Genomic DNA, 24,288 nt, shown 5'->3' with positions numbered 1-24,288 from the left:
GTCATATTCTCCAAGGATTTGTGTTGGAGCCTCCATGTCGAAGCAATCATGAAGAAGACTCACCAGCGGCTATATTTTGAGGTGTTTGAGATTTGGTATGTCACTGAAGACTCTCAAACATCTACTGGTGTACTCTGGATACCATTCTGGCTGGTTGCATCACTACCGGTACAGAGATGCCAATGCTGAGGACAAGAAAAAAACTCTGTTGTTAACTTGGCCTGCCACATCACAGGCACCAGACTTCACTCAATTGAGAACATCTACATGAGACAGTGTCTTAAGAAAGCAGCCTTTATCCTCAAGGACCCCCACAACCCAGGCTATGAACTCTTCACTCTGCTGCCATCATTGGGGGGGGGGGGGGGGGGAGAAGGCTAGCTCCCCTCCCCCCCACCCCTCCACTGCTGCTGCCATCAGATTCCTGAATGATCAATGAACTAAAGACCCTGTCTTACTTTGATTTTTTTGGGCATTATTTTTATTTATTGTTATAAGATCATTTATATGAACTGTGATGCTGCTGCAAAACAACAAATTTAGTGACTTGTTCATGACAATAACCTGATTCTGAACATCATTCTCAATACTGGGGCCCCATAATGCTAGCTGCAAATTCAGTCCCCCACTAACCTCACTACACCCACAGCTGCATGGCCCAGCACAGCTCTAATTAAAAGGTGATGGATGACGCCACCATAGTAGGCAGAATTCTAATGACAGGACAGAATATAGAGGGGAGAGAAAGGGACTAATGCCTTGGTGTCAAGAGAACAACCCTTTCCTCCATCTCAGCAAGAGTAAGGAGTTGGTATAGATTTCTGAAAGAAGGATGGAACTCATTCCTGGACTGAATCAAAAGTGGCAGTAAAATTAGTAGACAATTTTAAGTTCCAAGGAGTAAACACGTTTGGCATCCTGTCCTAGTTCAGCCCTGCCGATGTGATGACCAAGAGAATGCATCTTCCTCAAAAATCTGAGAAAATGTGGCATATCACAAATGTACCTCAACAACTTGTATGGTTGCACGATCAAAAATATCCTATCAGGGTGCATCAATGAGGGTTATGGAAACTTCTCTGCCCAAGAGTTGTGAATGCAGCTTACACTTTCTGACAAGCCTCCCTCCCCTCCATCAACTCTATCTATATTTTATGCTACCCGGAAAAAGCTGCCAATGTATTAAGAGGACACATCCAACTCTGGCCAGATTCTTTTCTCCCTCCTCTCCTGGGGAAGAAGATTCAGCGTAAGGTCACACACCATCTGATTCAAGGACTGTTTCTTTCCTGCCATTATCAGTTAGGAATAAACCTTGTGCTTGGAAAGTAATGGTCCTTTTTGCTCTGTACTAATCGCTCTCTGTAATTCTGCACTCACTTTCACTTGTATGTTGACTGCTTGCAAAGCAAACTTACTCAGGGCACCTTGGTATGTGAGACCCAGCACTTGCACATTCACCAAGGTCATGACAGATCTCTTATCTCTGTGCCATTTAATAATTTAATAGCACTGTTGTCATATCTATAACTTCTACAAGTATGCCACCATCATCACCCTGTACAAAAACAAAGGCGAGAAATCAGACTGCTCAAACTACAGGGGAATCACGTTGCTCTCCATTGCAGGCAAAATCTTCGCTAGGATTCTACTAAATAGAATAATACCTAGTGTCGCTGAGAATATTCTCCCAGAATCACAGTGCGGCTTTCGCGCAAACAGAGGAACCACTGACATGGTCTTTGCCCTCAGACAGCTCCAAGAAAAGTGCAGAGAACAAAACAAAGGACTCTACATCACCTTTGTTGACCTCACCAAAGCCTTCGACACCGTGAGCAGGAAAGGGCTTTGGCAAATACTAGAGCGCATCGGATGTCCCCCAAAGTTCCTCAACATGATTATCCAACTGCACGAAAACCAACAAGGTCGGGTCAGATACAGCAATGAGCTCTCTGAACCCTTCTCCATTAACAATGGCGTGAAGCAAGGCTGTGTTCTCGCACCAACCCTCTTTTCAATCTTCTTCAGCATGATGCTGAACCAAGCCATGAAAGACCCCAACAATGAAGACGCTGTTTACATCCGGTACCGCACGGATGGCAGTCTCTTCAATCTGAGGCGCCTGCAAGCTCACACCAAGACACAAGAGAAACTTGTCCGTGAACTACTCTTTGCAGATGATGCTGCTTTAGTTGCCCATTCAGAGCCAGCTCTTCAGCGCTTGACGTCCTGCTTTGCGGAAACTGCCAAAATGTTTGGCCTGGAAGTCAGCCTGAAGAAAACTGAGGTCCTCCATCAGCCAGCTCCCCACCATGACTACCAGCCCCCCCACATCTCCATCGGGCACACAAAACTCAAAACGGTCAACCAGTTTACCTATCTCGGCTGCACCATTTCATCAGATGCAAGGATCGACAATGAGATAGACAACAGACTCGCCAAGGCAAATAGCGCCTTTGGAAGACTACACAAAAGAGTCTGGAAAAACAACCAACTGAAAAACCTCACAAAGATAAGCGTATACAGAGCCGTTGTCATACCCACACTCCTGTTCGGCTCCGAATCATGGGTCCTCTACCGGCACCACCTACGGCTCCTAGAACGCTTCCACCAGCGTTGTCTCCGCTCCATCCTCAACATCCATTGGAGCGCTCACACCCCTAACGTCGAGGTACTCGAGATGGCAGAGGTCGACAGCATCGAGTCCACGCTGCTGAAGATCCAGCTGCGCTGGATGGGTCACGTCTCCAGAATGGAGGACCATCGCCTTCCCAAGATCGTATTATATGGCGAGCTCTCCACTGGCCACCGTGACAGAGGTGCACCAAAGAAAAGGTACAAGGACTGCCTAAAGAAATCTCTTGGTGCCTGCCACATTGACCACCGCCAGTGGGCTGATAACGCCTCAAACCGTGCATCTTGGCGCCTCACAGTTTGGCGGGCAGCAGCCTCCTTTGAAGAAGACCGCAGAGCCCACCTCACTGACAAAAGGCAAAGGAGGAAAAACCCAACACTCAACCCCAACCAACCAATTTTCCCTTGCAACCGCTGCAATCGTGTCTGCCTGTCCCGCATCGGACTGGTCAGCCACAAACGAGCCTGCAGCTGACGTGGACTTTTTTACCCCCTCCATAAATCTTCGTCCGCGAAGCCAAGCCAAAGAAAAAAAAAAAGAACAAGTATCCATAAAATTTGTTGATCACCAGTTTGAATGAGCACCATACCTGGGGTAGAGAATTGTAAAAGTTCACCCTTCTTTCCAGTCCTAAAGGCTACCCACTTGTTCTCAAATTGGTCCAAGTCTTATCATTCTGGGATATTACTTTCTTGCATTTAGTCTGTCAAGTCCTTTAAGAAATTGTCAGTTTTAATGTGATCTTTTGTCCTGCCTCCCCATTGAAGTTTTTATAAAAAGTAAAATGTGAAACAGAAAATGTTGTGGTTTGTGCCTTTATTAATGTCTCCTTATCTGCCTTTGCCAGAATATGTTTGTTTGCATGGAATTTTTGAGCACTTTGGGGGATGATTTGCACATGGTTGTCAGTAAGTTGATTTAATTACTAGATGAGATAAAAGTTGTTTTTTCCTAACCACTCTTTGTATTGCAGCAAAACCATATATAGTGAACGCAATAATATTCAGTTACTATCCTTGTTTTAACCTTGGCGTTCTCAGTAATTCTGCAACCCAATGCCATCACCCCCTTCCTTTCTCTTCTCCCCCCCCCCCCCCCCCCAACCACCCCACATTACAAAAGGTATGTAGGACAAGCATAAAACTTTGACTCTGAAAGGCAACGTTTAGTATTTGGCTTGTTAGTTGACTTTGTAGTTTTACATCATTTAGTACATGGTCATGTTAGCATTAACCCACTTCAATATGCTTACTGGCCAAAGAAATTCACTGCAGATACCATCTTCCTAGCCTCCACTTGGCCCTAAGAATACCTGGATGCCAAGGACGTCTATGCACTGTTGTTCATAGACAATATCTCTGCCTTCAAATACCAAACTTCCTTCCAAGTTTCATGATCTAGACATTGGTTTCCTCTTCTGTAACTGGATCAATGACTTCCTCACTGCAGTCAGTGAAGATGGGTAACAACAACATAATTGCACTTGGCACCACCCATGTCTGTGCAACTAAATACTGTTCCAACTCCATTTTCAAATTTTACCAATGACACTATAGAGGTGGGTAGGGTATTGAATAAAGATGAAATGGAATACAAGAAAGAGATTGCCACTAGACTTCCTTCAATAAGGTAAAGGAGAAGAACATTTGCTTCAGCAGAGGGGGCAAAGTCCTGCCCCATCCACGTGAATGGCATTGACGTCGAAAGAGTGAATAGCTTGAGATTCTTGGGAATAATATCCCCAATGATCTGGACTGAGATAAGCACATCAACGTGAAGATTAAGATAGTGCACTGATGTCTCCACTTAGAAACTGCCAAGTCCTCCTATCCCTCAACAACTTGTGCTGGGGCACCATTGAGAACATAATAGCTTCTTTGACTGCATCGCAGCATGATATAGGAACTGTTCTGCTCAAGGATGGAAATTACTCAGATAGTTAATGCAACTCAGAATGTAACAAACTTTCCTGCCATCCATGAACTCCATCTACATTTCCTGCTGCCTTGGAAAGATAGCCAACATACTGAAAAACCTATTACACCCTGACACATCGGGTAGAAGGCCTAAGAGTGTGAAAGCATATATCACAGGCTTCAACAATTTCTTCCCTTCAGCTATCAGGTCTTTGAATGAATCTCAAATGTTTTTATGCTACCCTTGGTGCTTGTAATACTATCCTCTGTAAATTGTACTCCACATGGCTGTATGTAATGTTAAAGATAACCTGTTGGTTTGTTCACAGAATAACCTATCTTTCCATGCCAAGTATCTGGTTACAATTTAAAATTAGCTGTGCAGAAGTTGAAGAAAAGATATTCTGGTGGATATCTCATTTCTAACTAATTAATTTTGTATCCGTTTATTGGGTTACACACAGAATTGTCATGGGCACGTTAAAAATAATTCTGAATCACTGAGAGGAATCATGAATGGTAATCACAAAAGTATATTTTCAACTGTTAGACCTGTAGCAAACTGGATTCAACCCTTGTAAGATTCAATGTGACCGTACTGGTTCGGACCCAGAGAGAGCGGGAAGCAGAGACACAGCGCTCCTCCACAAGGTTCACCTGTCGAGTCCTAATGCTGATGGCTCCATAGAGGCTTTAAATGGCCTGTGAAATTGAAACACTGTCAGCTTTAAAATTCTGCAACCATGGGGACCTAATTCCCACCATTGGCTATACATGAGAATTGAGTTGGATTAGAAGGTGCATGCTACCTCTCAAAGAACCTGCCTGTTTTCTCTATCAAATAACTGACATTCAGATGCTTTTGGCTGCCAGGTACTTTGAGAATGGGTCCTTCATTCTATAACCCAATTATCTGAAATGCTCCTTGACTCTAACCTGTGGTTGGCTGGTGACGTGGGGTTCTAACCCCAGCCCAAATAAGTAGAAGCAGGGATTGACCACAAGTGGTGATTCTGCATTATATAATTTTTCCTCACTGCCACCAGATTCAGGAATAAACAATGGACCAAAAACAATGCCTTACTTTTCGTGCATTTTTTATATTATTGTTGTAAACTGGTTTATATATGAATGTTTGCAGTATGATGCTGTTGCAAAAAACTGAATTTCATGACAAGAAATTCTGATTCTTCTGAATTCTTGTGATTGGTGAAGAATATGAAAGCAATTTTAGCAAAGAACATTAATTTTGGAGAATTTTCCAGTCATTCACATTAATTGCAAGATTAATCAACATGTAAAAATGTAGAGTGCAAGTGAAATTAATCTTGCAAGAAAGATAACAACTGATATTAACAATGCAAGTATTTTGATTAAAATCTCCTATTTTGACATTAAAAAAAAAAGACTTTTAAATACCTAACTTTGTCTTTTGCTACTCTTCCTCCATGAGCTCCACAGTAGAACAGTCATGACACCAGGTCCAACCCTGAGCAGAATATTGATGTAGAAAACGTGTGCTGGGGAATTCTTAAAATTTCCACTTACACTGGACTCTGATGGAACTGCCATTGGTAGAATATCTATCTGTTGACTGCAATTTCAAGACAATATTCATGCACAAATCACTCCATTTTCTTTCCATAAAAAATCAGATTTCTTTGCTCATTCATTGTTCATTTTCATTCAGAAGAAGTTTCAGATTTGTGCTTTCATCAAGCCTTTGGACTAGAATTTTTAAAATTGAAGATATATCATGTCAGATACGGGGGTTCCTTTTGAAATGAGAATCTTGGCAGAATGAACTTCTCTCTTTTGAGAGTTAAATGGGTTCAGAAAGTATTTATTTGGTCGATTGGGAATTAAACAAGAAAATCTGCAGATTCTCAGGTCAAGTGCAATTATACAAATATGCTGGAGTAAATCAGCAAGCCATGCAACATTCATGGGAGTAAAGGGTAACCAACATTTTGGGTCTGAACCTTTTGTCAGGAATAAGAAAAAAAAGTAGATGCTTGAATAAAAAGGTGGGGGGGAGGAGAGGACATTTAAGGGGCAAAGCACAGTCTAACAGGTAATGGGTGTGAAACATAAAAGTCTGTGGATGCTGTGATTGTAGTGAAAATGCAAGAATGCTGGAGGAACTCGGCAGGTCTTGAGTGTCCATAGGAGGTAAAGATATATAAATGACATTTTGGGCCTGAGACCTTCTTCAAAGTACAGTTAAGAGCAGGTAGAAGGCTGGTTGGAACAAGATATTCAGGAGGAGAAAGGTTTAAGGTGGGAGAAAGGCTTTGTAGTGAGGTGCAGAGAATTCTGGTGATAGAAGTGGGCAAGGATATGAAGCTGATAGAAGAAGGGTTTGGCATCATGGTGTGTGCGGAACTGGTTGAGTTGTGGGCAAAGGTGAGGCTTCTACTTCTACTGAGGACACAGCATTCTGTATCTGAAGAGGGGAAGATTGGAGCGGGTGGTAATGAACAAGCAGTAGTTGGGGGGATCAATGGAGTGGAGGGTGTGGTGGGGGTAAGAGAATGGGGTGGATCAGGAGGAGGAGGAGAGAAAGAATCCAAGGAAGGGAAGGGAGGGTTAAGTCAGAGTGGGGAAGGTGAGAGAGGCCAGGTAGTGGGTTTGCAATGGAGGCCAAGTCCTGTAGGCCACTAGGGTGAGAGTTAACAAGGGATGCTTGTGGGCTGTCGATGCCACAGTAAGGGTTTTCGGCAAAGGCCAAGTCCTGTTGGCGGTTAGGGTCGAGATCTGTCGGAGGTCACAGAGGTAGCAATCTCTAGGGAGATGAACTTCTGATCCTTGATGGACATCAGGTGAGCGTTGAAGCAGCAGTTGAAGGTGTGGATCTGGCACAGGATGAAGTATAGGGGAGGTCAGTGGCAGGCTGTAGCAAGTGAGTTGTGACAGCAAGAGAGCGAGGGTCCATTGGCATCTGCACATGGAGCCGAGGGTGATTTGTAGAATATGGCTCGAGGTGAAAAGAGCAGGAGATAACACAGCACACATAACCTGAGATCCTAGTGGGGACCAAACTAGGAGGCCTAGAACCAGAGTTACAATTCATGTGGCATCAGATGGCGGCAAAGACACATGATTTTGAAAGCTAGTCTGGTTGAGAACATGATCACAGAGCTTGAGAATGGCAGGGGTTGCAGATGGTGAGCAGTGAGAAAGATTCTCACAGAATTTCCATTGAAGAGAGAAGGAGAACTTCAGAGGCATCTCTCAGAGATTTTGCAGTGGAGAAACTGAATAGAGTGAAACAGAAATGCAGATGCTGTGATTGAAGTAAAAACACAACTGCCAGAGGAGCTCAGCAGGTTTCATAGCATCCATCAATGGATGCTGATGGGAGGGCCGGTAAAAGAGAAAAAAGCTGAGAAATGATGGGGGAGGTGGGAAGAGAAAGAGCATTGGGCTAAGAAAGGTAGCTCTCTGATAGGAAAGGGAGGAGAGTGGGGAGTTGAGGAAAGGAAAGAGGGATAAGGAAAGAGACTAGGGAGAGGGTTAACAGATGTGGAGGTTGATGTTAATGCAGACTGGTATTGGGGGAAAAAAGTTTTTCTTAATACTATACTCAAACCAAAGACAACTCCTGTAATGTAGCACCCCTTTAATAGTGTGTTGGTGTACACTGTGCACCAGAATACAATAGTGATGGTCAACAAATTTAGCATTCACACAATTTAGTGAATAGGTAGGCTTAATTGAACAATCAGTGTGTTTAATCTTGACAGATTCTTTACAAATCTGAAGTGGTCAGGTTGTATGCATGATGGAGAAATGTTAGCTGCTCAATTTAAACACGTCTGAATTGTCAATTGCCAAGTTTTTAAAATGAAAATGCTCTTTAAATTGCATTTTGGGTCAATCAGTGCATTGCTGTCACGAGTGGTTTAAGTAGAAAACTCCAGTCTAATACTTTTTAAGGTGTATTAACTGGTGGGACCAGCCAATGATTTTTTTTTATCTTTGCACTATTTTTTTTAGATGTATATTTTATTTTTTAACAAATATTTGCAAGTTTCATAGTAATGATCCTGTTAGACAAATGTTTTTAAGAGACATGCCTGATCTATCAGTTCAATCTCCGATCAGCTTTTGACCATGTACTTTTACCTTTCTGTTTAGAGGCTGGAACAGATTTTTGTTTTCTATTGGTTCGTGGCTTGTTTTTGTTTTTTTTCAATTGAGGTACTTTATAACAGCACATTTGATAAACTTGGAATTTCATACTTGTTGACTTGATCTTCCTGTAAGCACACAATGTTGGGAAAACAGCTACCATGAACTGCAGTTTTTAAAGGTTTGGAGAGGAATTCTTTTTAAAAAATGTACTTGTACGGAGAGAATTTTGATTCCTCGTTTGAAAATAGTTGTGAAGGTAACCCTTTTGGAAAATCTTGGCTCTGGGTAAGTGAGAAGTTGTATGGCCAGGTCAAAAGCTCTTAACTGGAACAAAGGCAGAAATGTCTGTGCCTATTTTAATAATTCATGTTAATATAATTGTTCAGTTTGAATCCTTAAAACTCTGGAGGTCATTTTGGTTAGGATCATTAACACTGTATTAACTAAGTGAAAATGTTAATGGCTGCAAGGCTGTAAAGTGCTTGCACATTGATTTATATGGTACTAAAATATAAAGGCCATCAGCACTTCTACAGAAAATGTGCAATCAGATTTCACTCTTAAGTGGAATAACTTTAAGAGTGTAGTCTCACTCTGGAAAGGTTCATGATATGTCCAAGCTTTCACCATTTCAAAGAATTCAGTTAGCTGAATTTTCTAAACTTGAATAAATTAATTTCAGATTTATGCAACCAGGCCTGCTAATTTTAACTTTTAATCCCTTGCATGGCCATGGTGAGCATGTAGTGAATTGCTCCAACTGTTAAATAACCATGGTACTGGAAGCAGTCTGACTGCTGTCAACTTCAAGTAGACACTAGTGTGTAAAACATTACATCCACACAAGTATTCTACGTTATGATCACAAATATTTCTTAAAAATGTCATATCCATGTAAATATCAGGTAAAGAAAGTTGCTAACTAGCTTTCACACATTGCCATGTGCCATAAATAAGTATTTTGATTATTTGAATCTTAATATTGCTATAAATCTGGAGATGTAGTCAAATTCATTTCATTTTTGTACAGATTTGATTAAATGAAAAATTATACTTAATAGAGCTAAACCTTTCCATTTTAATATCCGGTTCTTGTCATTGGTTTTCATCCATGATTTGCTTTCTAGTACCTTTAACATAAATGCTTCCTGAATTGTTTCTGAAATGTTCTTCATGATTCCCTTTGGAAATACTTAAGACTTGTTGGGAGTCTTGTGAAAGATTTCCAGGGCCGTGGTCCGATTCAATTCTGGAGTTTAATGTTTCACTCTGGGCATTGATCTTGCATGGAGGGTCTTTTATTTTGAAAGGAATATAGTCAATTCACCAACATTATGCATGTTGTAAAAGGTTGGAAAATAGAATGGTGTTGCATAAATTTGTCATTATGACCATGGAGAGCTGAAGTAATTGAGAGTATGAAGGGACTGTAGGAAATTACTTTTGTTACATTTTGATAACACTCCAGAGTGGGGAAAAAAGTGACTGATGTCATTGAAAATTGTTGTGCCCGGTTTTGCACAATGTGCTTCTGAAGAAAAGCCATTCTAAAACATGACCTCTCTGATTCTGGTGAACTCTTGTAATAGTGCTGTTCATGTTGAAATCTCTGGAGAGAGATAGATGTATGCCAGATTTTGCCATTTGTAGTGCGAAATTCATCTCCCTTGTGCCAAGCTCACAAATCCAGAGAAATCATTTCGGAACTGGATTTAACACATTGAGAACTGGCACATGTGGAATTAAATAGAAATATAAACAGCTAAAGGTCACCTGTTGCATCTTGGCTTCTGTGCTGTGTTTCTTGACTGTCATTCAAAGGTCTGTGGGAAGACCAGCCAAATGACTGAGTCATCTATTTAACAGTGAGCGTTGCCTGCTCTTCCCATGGGCCGTTTGAACACTAGGAAGTGTTGTGAATTTATGGTGCTGAGCTGTTGCAAGAAGTTGGGATCTTTGGAGAAGCAAAAACATTTACCAGCAGTGACATCACCAGTCTTTTTCTGGCCTTATTAATGGAAAAAAAAAATGGCTCAGATGTTGTTTTCCTTTCATGCACTGCTAGTTTCAGTAAATATTCCTTACTTCTGTCCAATTTGCAAAACTGACCTTTGGGTTCATGACTTGGTTTCCAAATTTATTTTAGAGGTTCATTCGACCTGGTGTCAGACTTTTTGATCAGATTTTTAAAATAATACATTTTTGGGTTCTCTGATTTATGTTTTTAACTTGGGAGGGACTGGTTCTCTAAATTGTAGCAGGAGAATTTAAGAATGCCCTTTATCAAAGTATATAGTTTTTGTTGCTGGCAGCATCTTGTCAAAATAGTGGTGCCACAACCAACAAATTTTTCAAAGTTCTGCAGTGCCACCTCAAAACAGTTGTGAATAGTGAGGCTTGGCTTCAATAAGACTAAATGAATACTAGTGACCTTGATTGCTAAGCCCATACAAGAATGCAAGCAAAGGCCATCAACTGCTAAAGGGGTGAGTGAGTGATTCAACTTGGCTTCCTGAGGTTCTTATCACAAACTAGATTTCAACAAGTTTGATTTGCTGTATGTGACTGAGCTAGATGCAGTATAAAGGTGGGCCCAAATCTGGATCTCCATTGCTAACTGCTCTTCCAGTCCATTATTCAACAAGATGGTAATGATCTATATTTTTGTGGGAAATTGAAGTTTGACAATAAATGGTGGTTTTGCTGGTGATGTTGACGTGCCAAGAATTAAAAACAAAACTTGAATGTTTCCCTTGGTGCACAGTTTTCAGGACTATCACTAGTTTTATCTCGCCTAATAAAGCAACTATTGTTGAGTTGACAAATTATAATGTGTGCAGTCACATATCTGATTTGCAATGAACCAAGTTCTCTGCACATTAAGTTTCTCTAGTATTGCAAAACAACATTATTCACTTAAACATCAAGCCTTTGGTTTAGGATTGGAGGATTTGTGGATCAAATTTGCAGATAATATGAATTCATAAGAGGGAATTTTGTGGAGTCCATTGGGGTAATGGAAAGCCCCTATTGAGAAACAAGTTACAAAGTGGGAATACTGGATAGGTACGGGCAGAATGTAGCTAGTTGAAGTGAACAAGATCATTAATGTCCAAGAACCTTTTATTGCTGACTGAATAAACACAGGGATATTTTTGCTGTCTGTATTTTAATTGTTTGATCAGAGTCTACTCGGTTCGAATTCAATTCAGCTTTTTTTCATTGTACATTATACTTCTAACAGATTTGTATCCAAAACACTTTTATGAACACAATTTTTCTAGTCAATTCTGTCATTTCTAATTTGCTACAATTATTGAAACCAAATCCTCTAGGGGATTAAATAACTGAATCCATAATAAAGTGTGTCCTATTCAGAGGTTCAAAATAAAGCAAATTCTTCAGCAATTTTGTCTTTGTAGTACACTGTAATGCCTTTTAATTGAAAGTTCTTTTTGTCCGCAAGATGTGTTCTTTGCTCCTTCAAGACTGCCCACCAAATTATTATCTGAATTCTTTCCTGCCCTTTTCTCCCCTCATCTTTTAAAACTTTAAACTTGTCTTACTGGTAAACAACCTCCATATCTCTAACTTTCATCTATATCCTTCAGTGGCATTTTGCTTCCCATAGCTATGCCTTTCAACTAAACTCCAGGAAGAGTAAATTCACGTTCTTCAGTCCCTGCTAAAAATGCTGACCGTCAGGGGCACTATTTTAATCAATATGTGGATTTTTTAACTTGAGATCCATTTCCCCAGCAATGTCCCAGAGGGTTGTGGAGGCCATAGATATTTAAAGAAAAGGCAGATAAAATGTTTTTGAAAACTGAGGCCCAAATCAGTCACTGCCTTTCCAAATGCAAGGATATCCTGTCTCTTAAAATCCCTTCGACCAATTTGTCCACGACTGACATTAAGCTCATCAATCTGTTGTTCTCTGGCTTATCCTGAGAGCTTTTTTAAAAAAATATTTAAGACCAAACACAGACATCTGTGATACCAGCAACATGAGGTTTGAATACTTTGCCAAATTCACCTTGTGTAATATGTCAACCTTGTGGGTCAGCGACAATGATACCTCCCCTCCTGATAGGTTGAATACCTTCTACACACGATTTGATTGGAGAAAAAAAACAAGGTGACAGCAAATAAATTCTTGCCTCTTCCTGAAGAAGAGGCACATTGCGTAGCCACAGCTGAAGTGAGGAAGATCCTATCCAGGATGAAGTAATACAATGCAGCAGGACCAGATAATGTACCCGATCAGGAGCTGAAGGTCTGTGCCCCAGCTGACTGATGTTGTTACAGGCATTTACAACATCTCACTGCAGCAATCCATTGTTCCTGCATGCATCTTAAGCACCATTATCCTGGTGCCTAAGAAAGCAACTGTAATCAGACTAAAAATCTACCACATGTGGCACTGACTGCTACGGTCATGAAGTGCTTTGAATGGTTTGTGATGTAAAGCGCATCTTCCAGTAACTTTGGCTGTGTTCCAGTTTGCCTACTGTCCATACTGGTCCACAGATGATGCAATAGCCTTGACTTTCACTCTCCTGATCCACCTGGAGGGCGATGCCACATACATAAAGCTCTTGTTCATTGACTTTAGCTTGGGGTTCAACACTGTCTCCTCCGAGGCTGGTTGATGAGCTGTCCTTGCTGGGATTCAACACCCCCTTCTGCGTCTGGAGTCTGGATTTCTTGATGAAAAGACCATAGTCAGCCTGGGTTGGCAGCAAAACCTCAAGCACCATCATGCTGAGTACCGGCACACTTCAGGGCTGTGTGATCAACTAATTACTATTAATGCTATTGACTCATGACTGCACTACCAGATTCAGTTCCAACAAAATAATCAAATTTGCTGATGATATAACTATAGTTGGCCTCATCAGCAACAATGATCTGAGTCTCACTGTGTACAAGATGAAGGAAATGATTGTGAACTTCAGAAGGACAAACGTTGACCATTCTCCACTACACTGCAATGGTTCTGTTGTGGAGAGTACAAAGTTCCTTGGTGTGCATTCCAGGGATGACCTTCCTGGATCCACAACACCTCATTAGTTAGGATGGCACAGCATCACCTACACTTTCTTACGAGGTTGAGGAGGGCAAGGCTGCTGGCCTCCATCTTGACACCTTTTACAAGAGTACAATTGAGTCAATCCCCTGGCTACATGATTGTGTGGCATGATGCTACAAAGCATCAGACTGGAAGTCTACAGAGGATCATTAAAACAGCTAAGAGTATCATTGGGGTCTCTCTTTCCTCAAGAGGTGACATTTACTGGGAATGTTATCTAAATAGGGCTCAAGGAATTATAGCAGATCCTTTCATCCAGTGGACAGTATCTTCAAGCCACTGTCATCAAGGAGGAACAGGAACATCAAAATCAAGACTGCAGGCTGGGGAATATATTTTCAAAGTTGTGAGAATGATGAACAGTATCCTGTAATAGTGAAAATTGTCTCAAATATTTATTTTGATTATTTATGTGATCCTTGTGTATTTTTGTGCATGCACGATAGTCTGGTGAGACGCTGTTTTGTTGAGCCATGAAAGATCTCAACAATGAAGACGCTGTTTACATCCGGTACCGCACGGATGGCAGTCTCTTCAATCTGAGGCGCCTGCAAGCTCACACCAAGACACAAGAGCAACTTGTCCGAGAACTACTCTTTGCAGACGATGCCGCTTTAGTTGCCCATTCAGAGCCAGCTCTCCGGCGCTTGACGTCCTGTTTTGCGGAAACTGCCAAAATGTTTGGCCTGGAAGTCAGCCTGAAGAAAACTGAGGTCCTCCATCAGCCAGCTCCCCACCATTACTACCAACCTCCCCCCCCCCCCCCCCCAACATCTCCATCGGGTACACTGAACTCAAAACAGTCAACCAGTTTACCTACCTCGGCTGCACCATTTCATCTGATGCAAGGATCGGCAAAGAGATAGACAACATACTCGCCAAGGCAAATAGCGCCTTTGGAAGACTGCACAGAAGAGTCTGGAAAAACAATCACCTGAAGAAACACACAAAGATCAGCGTGTACAGTGCCGTTGTCATATCCACACTCCTGTTCGGCTCCGAATCATGGGTCCTCTACCGGCATCACCTACGGCTCCTAGAACACTTCCATCAGCGCTGTCTTCGCTCCATCCTCAACATTCATTGGAATGACTTCATCACCAACATTGAAGTACTCGAGCTGGCAGAATCGGCAAGCATCGAATCCACGCTGCTGAAGACCCAGCACAGCTGGGTGGGTCACGTCTCCAGAATGGAGGACCATCGCCTTCTCAAGATCGTGTTATATGGCGAGCTCTGCACTGGCCACCGAGACAGAGGTGCACCAAAGAAGAGGTACAAGGACTGTTTAAAGAAATCTCTTGGTGCCTGCCACATTGACCACCGCCAGCGGGCTGATTTCGCCTCCAACTGTGTATCTTGGCACCTCACATTTCGGCGGGGTGCAACCTCCTTTGAAGAAGACTGCAAAGCCCACCTCACTGACAAAAGACAAAGGAGGATAAACCCAACACCCAACCCCAACCAACCAATTTTCCCTTGCATCCGCTGCAACCGTGCCTGCCTGTCCCGCATCGGACTTGTCAGTCACCAACAAGCCTGCAGCAGACGTGGACATACCCCTCCATAAATCTTCATCCGCAAAGCCAAGCCAAAAAAAAAATGTACAATCAGGTGATAATAAACTTGAATATTAGCTAAGAAATAGAGCAGGTCAAACTCTAATTCAGTATCTTGAGAATTAATTCAAAATTGTCTTTTGGAGTCTGATCATAAGTATTTGGGAAATCCTATATAGTTTTTTTTAAATTTTTTATTTTTCACACCATAAATCACATTAACCATGATACACACTTTTTCCTTTTCACACATATACAGTGTCATTTTCTCCCCCCCCCCCCCATCCCACCCTCCCTACCTCCCCCCTCCCATCCATTTAAAGTACAAAATCTAGGATACATTAAACCAGTCAAACAATGTTGTCATTCAATAAAAATACACAAGAAATTCCACTGAGTCCATTCTTTTTATTTCCTTCTCCTTCCATTAACTTAGGTAGTGATTGTCCCCGGTAGGTTTTCGCTATTGTGTTTCATGTAAGGCTCCCATATTTGTTCAAATATTTCAATATTATTTCTTAAACTATATGTTATTTTTTCTAATGGAATACATTTATTCATTTCTATATACCATTGTTGTATTTTCAAATTATCTTCCAATTTCCAGGTTGACATAATACATTTTTTTGCTACGGCTAGAGCTATCTTAACAAATCTTTTTTGTGCATCCTCCAAATCAATTCTAAATTCTTTGTTTTTTTATGTTACTTAGGAGGAAGATCTCTGGATTCTTTGGTATATTGTTTTCTGTTATTTTATTTAATATCTGATATAGTTGATGGAAATATTGATTTGCTCTTAACCTTTTGAACCATATCCATTAAAGTGTGTTCATTTCATTTGTGACTCATTGAAATTTCAATTTAATTGTTTTAAGGTGTCAAGTTAAAAATCATAATTGATTCATTGAGGGCCTGATTCATATATAAATCAGGAAATTGAGTGAATGTTATGTAGCTGATGGGTGCAATCTGTAAATTTGCTTTTTAAATATACAAAATCATTTATTGATACTTAACAACAAACATAATTAAATGTTTATCATAGTACACAGTCCCTTTGGACTGAGGGTTATTTCCTTCCTCTCCACTTGAAGTGGCTGGTGCCAATGTGGAACCAAACAGTAGGGCAGGATGTGCTTGTCAAAATGGGAGGAGAGTTAGGAAGTGTTTTCTTTATGCTGTTTTGCTGGTCTTCTGTGTGTGCCTAACAAATGAGCTCTTGTAGCGACTACTCTGGTGGAGCTACTAAATGAATGCACATACACAAAGACTGTTTGAGTTGCTCCCCCCCTTTTTTGTATCCCTCCTGGTCTGGGCTCCAAGGGACTGACCCGGTGCAGGGGGGGTGATGTCACCACGTGCTTGCTGCCAATCTGCGGGGCTGGCATGTTTAAAGTAAACACGGTGGTAGCCCCGCGCCTTCGAGAAAGAGGCATAACAGTGCTACGCGGTTCATTGCTCAGGTGAATGGGCAGCAACCTGGCCCATGGCTCCATGTGTCTGCTGGGTGAGCCTCACGGTGATGGTTCGCAATACAGCTCTACACACCGACTCGGCCCGCTACACTACACCCCCCCCTTACCAATTGTAGCGACTACTCTGGTAGAGCTATTAAATGAATGCACATACACAAGGTTAGTCAGCAAACACTGTTTATTTGAGTTTGCTCCCCCCATTTTGTATCCCTCCCGGTCTGGGCTCCACAGGACCAAGGGGGGGTGTGACATCACCAATGCTTTCTGCTATTCTGTGGGGCTGACGTGTTTAAAGTAAACATGGTGGTAGCCCCATGCCTTCTAGAAAGAGGCATAACAGTGTCTCTACTCCGCTTGCAGCACTATATGCACATGGATCATTGCTCTGGTGAGTGAGCAGCGACCCAGCCCATGGCTGCACGTGTTCGCTGGGTGAGGCGCCACGGCAACGGTTTCCAACTCTGCCTGCTGAATGGCCATTTGGCCCACTATACTCTGATTGCTATCCCAAATGCTGCTGCTGTTCCATTTTAAGCAGTTAGTACTTTAAAAGGAGATTTTGAGAACATAAATAGACTTGAATGACATGGCCTGCTATTAGAGCTGACTGCATTTAGTGCCTCAATGTTGGGTACGTTAGCCAGTAAAGGATGCAGACCTTGGTTTAATTATCCTGCCAATCATCTTGGAAGATTTTGCAGAATCAATGCTGGCATTGCCTTTCCAATGCACTGAGATAAAAGTATTCAGGAGGGCTGGGATTATTGCTGCTCTCTAGATCATGAGCCTGATGGTGACATCAAAATCTTGATCTTAAAATGTACTTTTTAAATCGCAACTAGACAAAGGCCATACTCCAATTTTGAAAGTGGTGTTGAATTTCTAAAATGTCTGCTTTCACTGAGGTGAGAAAGTCCACGTTTCTCTCTGGTGGTATCATGATCTTATATTCTTGTAGGGTGGTGTATTCCAGAGCAGGTGCAAGAGAATCTTTGTGTGCATTTTGTTGAACAATGCATCAATAGCCCCTTTTTCCACTGGCATCTCAGTTAATTAGCTGTACAGTGTCCCAGGATAGGAAGCTCTTTGTGCTGTTTTCACTGGGCCACCCTTAACTGAGACACTAATTGCTTTTCCACTGAACACACTCATCCCCGGGGATCTGAGTGTTCTACCTTTAACTGGAAATGGGTGTTTTCTGCTGTCCCTTTTCCACTGGTTTTATCAGCACACTGACGTCAGCAGATGTTGGGAATGTCAATAGGGTTAATCCCCAGTGTGAAATGATGTCATTTGATGCCGGTGTTTGGACAATTTTCCTTTTCCACTGGACCTTGTCCCAGTAAATTCCCAGTTAATTCCTAGGACAAGGTGCCAGTGGAAAAGGGGCTAATGAGTGGCTGCTCTGTTTGTGTAACCATCAATGTACTCTTTCTAGCAGAGTTTGAAGCAATATTATGTCTGCGGCAGTGGTGATGTAAGTTGATCAGTTTCCCATGTGTCCTGCAGAGCAGGTCCACTCCTGTGAAAAGCTTGTTGGAGGTGAGTGCATCGATACAGCAAGAAATATTGAGAAAAATGTTGGAACAATTACACAACCTTGCTTTGCACTAAGATGTTGTGGTTTACAGTCAAATCTGCTTATCACCATTAAATACAAGATGGAGACTAATTTCTACAAAAAAAAAACCAGGTATCCCTTATTGACTTAATATACAGTAAAACCCCTGGTATCCTGCATCTATAGGGATTGGTAGATGCTGCCAGATAAGTGAATTTGTTGGTTGCTTGAGATTGCGTGTAGCGTGGATTGGCGAACTGACCAGTAGGGGTGCCAATTTTAAACTTGTGTATTTTTTACCCATTTATTTTCTGGAATTTTTTTCTCTCTCCTGATTTCTGAGGCTATTGGTTGTTTAAATTCTGGATGACGGAAATCTTACTGTGTATCTTTTACCCTGAATTTACATATCAAATAGTCATTGCTTTTCTGAAGATGCCTCAATTTGCTTAGGCTGAATTGATCAGCACCACAAATAATTTATTTGCCACTCTAGATGCAACTTTAATGCTTAAACTGGATTAATTGAGGGTTTATTGGTTATCTCCTGATCACAGCAGCAAAGGAACTTTGCATCTGAAACCCATAGAACTGATGTTTGCAGAGGTGTATTGCAGTAGATGGGACATGTTTGCAGAGGTGTATTGCAGTAGATGGGACATGTTTGCAGAGGTGTATTGCAGTAGATGGGACATGTTTGCAGAGGTGTATTGCAGTAGATGGGACATGTTTGCAGAGGTACTTTTGAAGCACCAGCAGCTTGTGATTTCCTGTTCATTTATGGTTTTGCATTTCCTACATAATTATGATAACTTGATTCAATGTTAGAACTAACTAAATGGTTACTGGTTGTCAGCTTAATTAAAATCAAGCATGGAACTTTACCTTAAATTCTACTCGTTACGACGAACACAAACTCCACAACTTTTTCCATGGTGCGTTGATGTACAGCATGTAACTGAATATTGATGTTTTTTTGTTGCTATTGGCCCAATTGAGGTTGGAGGATAAATCACCTTGCAATTTCATATGAAGTCAAGTGCACATTTAGAAGCTACATAAGAAAGGGATTTGATCAGTAAGACTGTGCCTTGAATTGGATAAATTGCAGTTGCTGTAATTGCATGATAACATTTAGACACCACAAATGCCACTGAGTGTCTGTGAATTTGCATCCATGGCTCCTGCAGCCTCTGCAGATACATGAGACTCCAGTTCAGTTCAATCCATTGGCAACCCGAACTCAGATCCAAACGTCCGACATGATGTGGAAGCTTTTGGGCCCAGGGTCCTTTGGGAGCCCTCCTTTGCCCTCAGCATCCTCTCGAATCCCACTTCCGATTCTTTGTTCTCATGAGTCAGTCTCCTGTGGCTTGGATCCTGGTGTGATTCCTTTGACTTCAAGTTGTCTGCAGCTTGTGTGGGTTCCTCGCCTGCAAGTTACCAACATCTCGTCGATTGTGTGTGTCCTTCAACTGCAAAGCACCTTACTGGTCTGCCACTGTGGTCATCATCCTTGGGGTCGACTCCTTGCTTTTTCTTAATGGGGGGGGGGTTGTTCTCCCCATTACAGGTGCCCTGTGTCATTCTGCTGATTTCCCCAGAGTCTGCAACCCCTTGTGGCCATCATTTTGGGCCTAGACCCTGCAGCTGCAGGATTTTAAAATAAAATACTGTCGGCTCCTTTAACAAGTCGTTTAAAGCCCGTATGGAGCCTTTGGCAGTTGGACTGGGCGGTAGGGGGACCGATGTGTCTCTGCTTCTGCACTCTGTGGGTCTGCACCCATGGCAGTGCTGCCATTGAAGCCAAGAAAACTTATCAATTTCTCTTCTGCCTCAGAAACTGGTGGAAAATTGCCCGTCACCTGTGTACTTCAACACTTCTACATGTGACCCATTGAAAGTATCCAGCCAGAATGCATTATTATGTAGTCTAGGAACAGCTCACCCCAAGATGTAATAATTGGGAGTAAGTTGTGAACTCTGGAGTCCAGGTACTCTGTCAAACAGTTGCCTCGTCTGTGCCAGGTTTCACCAATGTAGATGAGTCCATATTGTGAATACTGAATTCAGTCAACGAGGTTGGAAGAAGTGGAAGTGAACCTCTCTCACCTGGAAGAGTTGCTTGGGTCCCTGGATGGTGGAGAGGGAGGAGGTGAAGGGGGAAGTGTTGTACCTACTGTTGCAGGAGAAAATGCAGGGGATTGGATGGGGAATGTGAGCAGTCCAGAAGATTATGAATGAATAGTTATTGTGAAAAGCAGAAACCAGTCTACAGGAAGATCAGGACCTAGCCAGAGTAAGATACTCTGCCTTGAAAGCACTGACTAAAGTGTATTCATGGAAGCAGCCATCCACAACATTGATGAGTGCATTGAGGTTGTTATGGTGATCAAATGTTACACACAGGGCAAATCAGAAACCATGCAAGACGCAGAGGTTCATACATTGTTTCGAGCCCATGATGATGCCCTTACATCAGGTGACAAAGTGGCATTAAAATCATCAAGGGTTGAACTTTTCTCTGCAATTAAGAGGGCAAAGTGAGAGTATGCATAGACAATCCAGATGTATAACTCCAGCAACACGAGGCACATGTGGCAGATTATTCAAACTGTAATTGACTAAAAATAAACTTTGTGGGTCAGTGACAGTGATTCCTCCCTTCCTGACAGGTTGAATACCTTCTTCTTGTGGTTTGATGAGCAAAATAATGTGATACTAAAGAAAACCTTGTCTCCCACTAAAGAGCAGGCACCCTTTATAGTTGTGGCTGATATGAGGAGGATCCTATCCAGGGTGAATCCACACAAAGTAGCAGGATTAGATAATGCATCTGGTCAGGTGCTGAAGGACTGTGACTCAGCAGGCTGAGATCCCTATGGACATCTTCAACATCTCACTGCAGCATTCCACTTTTCCCATAGGGTTCAAGGCAGCCACCATCATACCAGTGCCATAAGAGAGCGACAGTTACTAATCTTAAATTACTATTGCCCAGTGGCACTGACCTCCATGATCATGAAATGCGTTGAGCGACTGGAATGGAACATATCAAATTGCCACTTCCAGCGACATTGGATTTGCTAGTTTGTTTATCAACCAAACTGGTCCACAGATGATTCTATAGGCTTGACCTTCTACTATATCCTGACCCACCTAGAGAATGATGCCTCATGCCAAGCTATTGTTCATTGACTGAAGCTCAGAGTTCCACACAATCATACCTCAGAGGCTGGAGGATAAACTGTCCTCACTGAGATGTAATACACCTCTCTGCAATTGGATTCTGGACTTCTGGTTGGAAAGACCACAGTCTGTCCAGGTTAGAAGCAAAATCTCAAGTTCCATCACTCTAAGCAGTGCCGTGCCTCAGGGTTGTGTGCTCAGCCTGCTACTGTTCATACTGCGGACTCATGTCTGCACTGAGCCAGATTGAGTTCGAACACAATCATGAAGTTTGTGGATGATAAAATAATAGTTGGCCTCATTGGTAACAATATGAGTCACATTACAGAGAAGAGGTTGGGTGGCTGGTAAAATGGTGCAAGAACAACAATGCCCATCATGGATAAGACAAAGGAGGTGATTGTAGACTTCAGGAAGGTGAAAATTGACCATTCTCCACTACACATCAATAGTTATGTCATGGAAAGAGTTGAGGACTTAAATTTCATATAAAGGATGACATATCCAGGACCCACAACAGCTCAATCAGGAAGGTGCAGCAGGGTCTATATTTCCTAAAGAGATTAATGAGAGCAAAGCTACTGGCCTTTATCCTGACAACATTTCATAGAGCACAATTAAGTGTACTGTCTGGCTGTATCACTGCTTGGTATGGTAGCTGCAAAGCATTCTTTCCATTTCTAGTCTTGATGCAGGGTCTCAACACATAATGTCAACTTGCATCTTTTCCCATTGTATATGTAGCTTGCCCTGAGTTTTTCCAACATTTTTTGTTCCAGATTCTAGCATCTGTAGTCCATTTTGTCTTCATGCAGTAATAAGATGAGCCCTTCCTTTGTCATTCAAGCCTGTCCCCACACAATAGAAGCCTTGTAAATTATTTTTTTTAAAGAAAAAGTCCTTGTGAAACCAGCAATACAATGGACATTTGTATGAAATGTGTGTGTCTGCTGTTGGCATTCAGTTTTACCTTGCCATCATCAGCTGCTGTAATCTGTGCAGCTGGCTAGTGAGGCATTTAAAATGAGAAAAGGAATTATATTTTGTGCAAAGAGTTGCAAAGATTTCAATGAACTGCAACTTCATAGCTCCCCTGCTGCGGACTAGTTCTTCTCTCTTTCCCGGCACACACCCAAAATCTTTTCACAAGAGTGCCTAGTGTAGCTGGAACACGCCAGTGTCTTTCATTCATCGCTGCTTCACAAAATATCCTGTTGGTCATCCTCCAAGAACAAGCAATGTTCTAATTTGGGCTAAATCTGGGAAGTCCTATGCCTTTTCACAATCAGCTTTTTTTTCTTGCTCATGATACTTGAGAGACAGTTACTGGGCTGTTAGCAGCAGTAAGTGGTTGGTATCACTTGTGTGATTATGAATTTTTTCTGAAGATCCTGTGGGTGATTTTAAAAAAAAAAATTAATTAACATTGCATTTTAATACCCAAAAGTGCTGGAGAAACTCAATAGGTCACGCGGTGTTCCTAGGAATCCCAACAATATGTAACCAACATTTCAGGCCTGAGCCTGAAGGTATGAACGAAAAGCAGGCAGGTGTCTGAATAAAAAGGCCGGGGTGGAGGAGGAATGAAGGCCAGGAGTAGGAGGATAGAAGAGAAAAAAGCTGAGAAATTATTAGGTGGGGGGGGTGTGGAAACGGCTCTCTGAATGGAGAATGAAGGGGATGAGGAGCTGAAAAAAGTGGGATAGGGAAAGAAAAAGAGACAGTGGGGTGGGGAGTGGGGCAGGTGGCTAATGGAAACGATGCTGAATGATTGGAGAGAGCCCTGACAAATAATTGGGTGTGTTTCTCCAATTTGTCCATGGCCTCAGTTTAACTGGTTGTCTCTTTGTTCACCGCTGAGAGCAAAATGGGTCCTAGTGCTTTGCTTTTACCCTTCATACAATGTTGTTATTAAAGCTTAGCAGAAATTCAACTTTTATTGGGACTCGAGCCACATTCTCCTTCACAGAATTTTCAATGCTTTTAATGAAAATAGCAACCAAATTACCTTTCCACACAATAGGTTTTGAATGTTCACTGAAACCTTGAGGAATATCAAAATGAAAACAAATGATAAACTGTCCCTTGTTAATTCCTGTTTATTTACTGCAATAAACTTAGACAAAATGGTGTTTTTTTTTAATACATTTAGCACGGTAACAGTCTCATAAGTCCATGCTGTCCAATTTACACCCAATTAACCCACATCCCCAGTATGTTTCAAACAGTGGGGGGAGACCTACAGAGACATGGGAGAATGCACAAACTCTTCACAGACTACCGTGGGATTGGAACCCTGATCCCGACCACTAGTGCTGTAAAGGCATTGCACTAACCGCTATGCCAACTGTGCCACCCTTTACTTAACTTTTACTTGGCCAGCTGCCTTTAATAAATATATTGTACAGCATAGGGAAACTCTGACTTAAAGCTTGCTATTCAAATTGCTTTTTGGAATTGAGTAAATATTTGTCTCATTTTTGGTTGGAGAGAGATGCTCAATGCATCAATTGGATGCTTGGTTAAATTGTATGGTTTTTTGGCTTGTGATAGAACTGAAGTTTTCCCATTTGGCATTTTAAAAGCAGAAATCTATTTGTTTTCAAAGTCTTTCAGAGGCTTGGATTACTTCAAGTGCAAACAAGGCCCTTTATCAAGTTTATTCTCCTGATGTAATTATGCAACCAAACATTGAACTCTGAATATGTTGGTTAGTACTGTA

General features: G+C 41.9%; 1 protein-coding gene across 5 annotated transcripts in view; it reads left to right on the top strand.

The window, feature by feature from the left end:
- Nucleotides 1-24,288, top strand: part of lpin2 (lipin 2) — a 160,138-nt gene that overhangs the window by 15,228 nt on the left and 120,622 nt on the right. For 2 of the 5 annotated variants that reach the window (XM_069921747.1, XM_069921743.1), the window contains exon 1: nt 8,878-8,973. The exons of 1 other annotated variant lie outside the window; for it this stretch is intronic. In XM_069921747.1, the coding sequence (XP_069777848.1) occupies nt 8,893-8,973 (81 nt within the window). In that variant the 5' untranslated portion in view covers nt 8,878-8,892. 2 more of the 5 variants (XM_069921746.1, XM_069921745.1) reach the window with 2 other exon arrangements.

The sequence above is a fragment of the Narcine bancroftii genome, chromosome 2 (assembly GCF_036971445.1).
Source record: "Narcine bancroftii isolate sNarBan1 chromosome 2, sNarBan1.hap1, whole genome shotgun sequence".
NCBI classification, from domain to species: Eukaryota; Metazoa; Chordata; class Chondrichthyes; order Torpediniformes; family Narcinidae; genus Narcine; species Narcine bancroftii.
The sequence above is the reverse complement of the archived record's forward strand: the minus strand, read 5'-3'. Positions and strand labels throughout refer to the sequence as shown.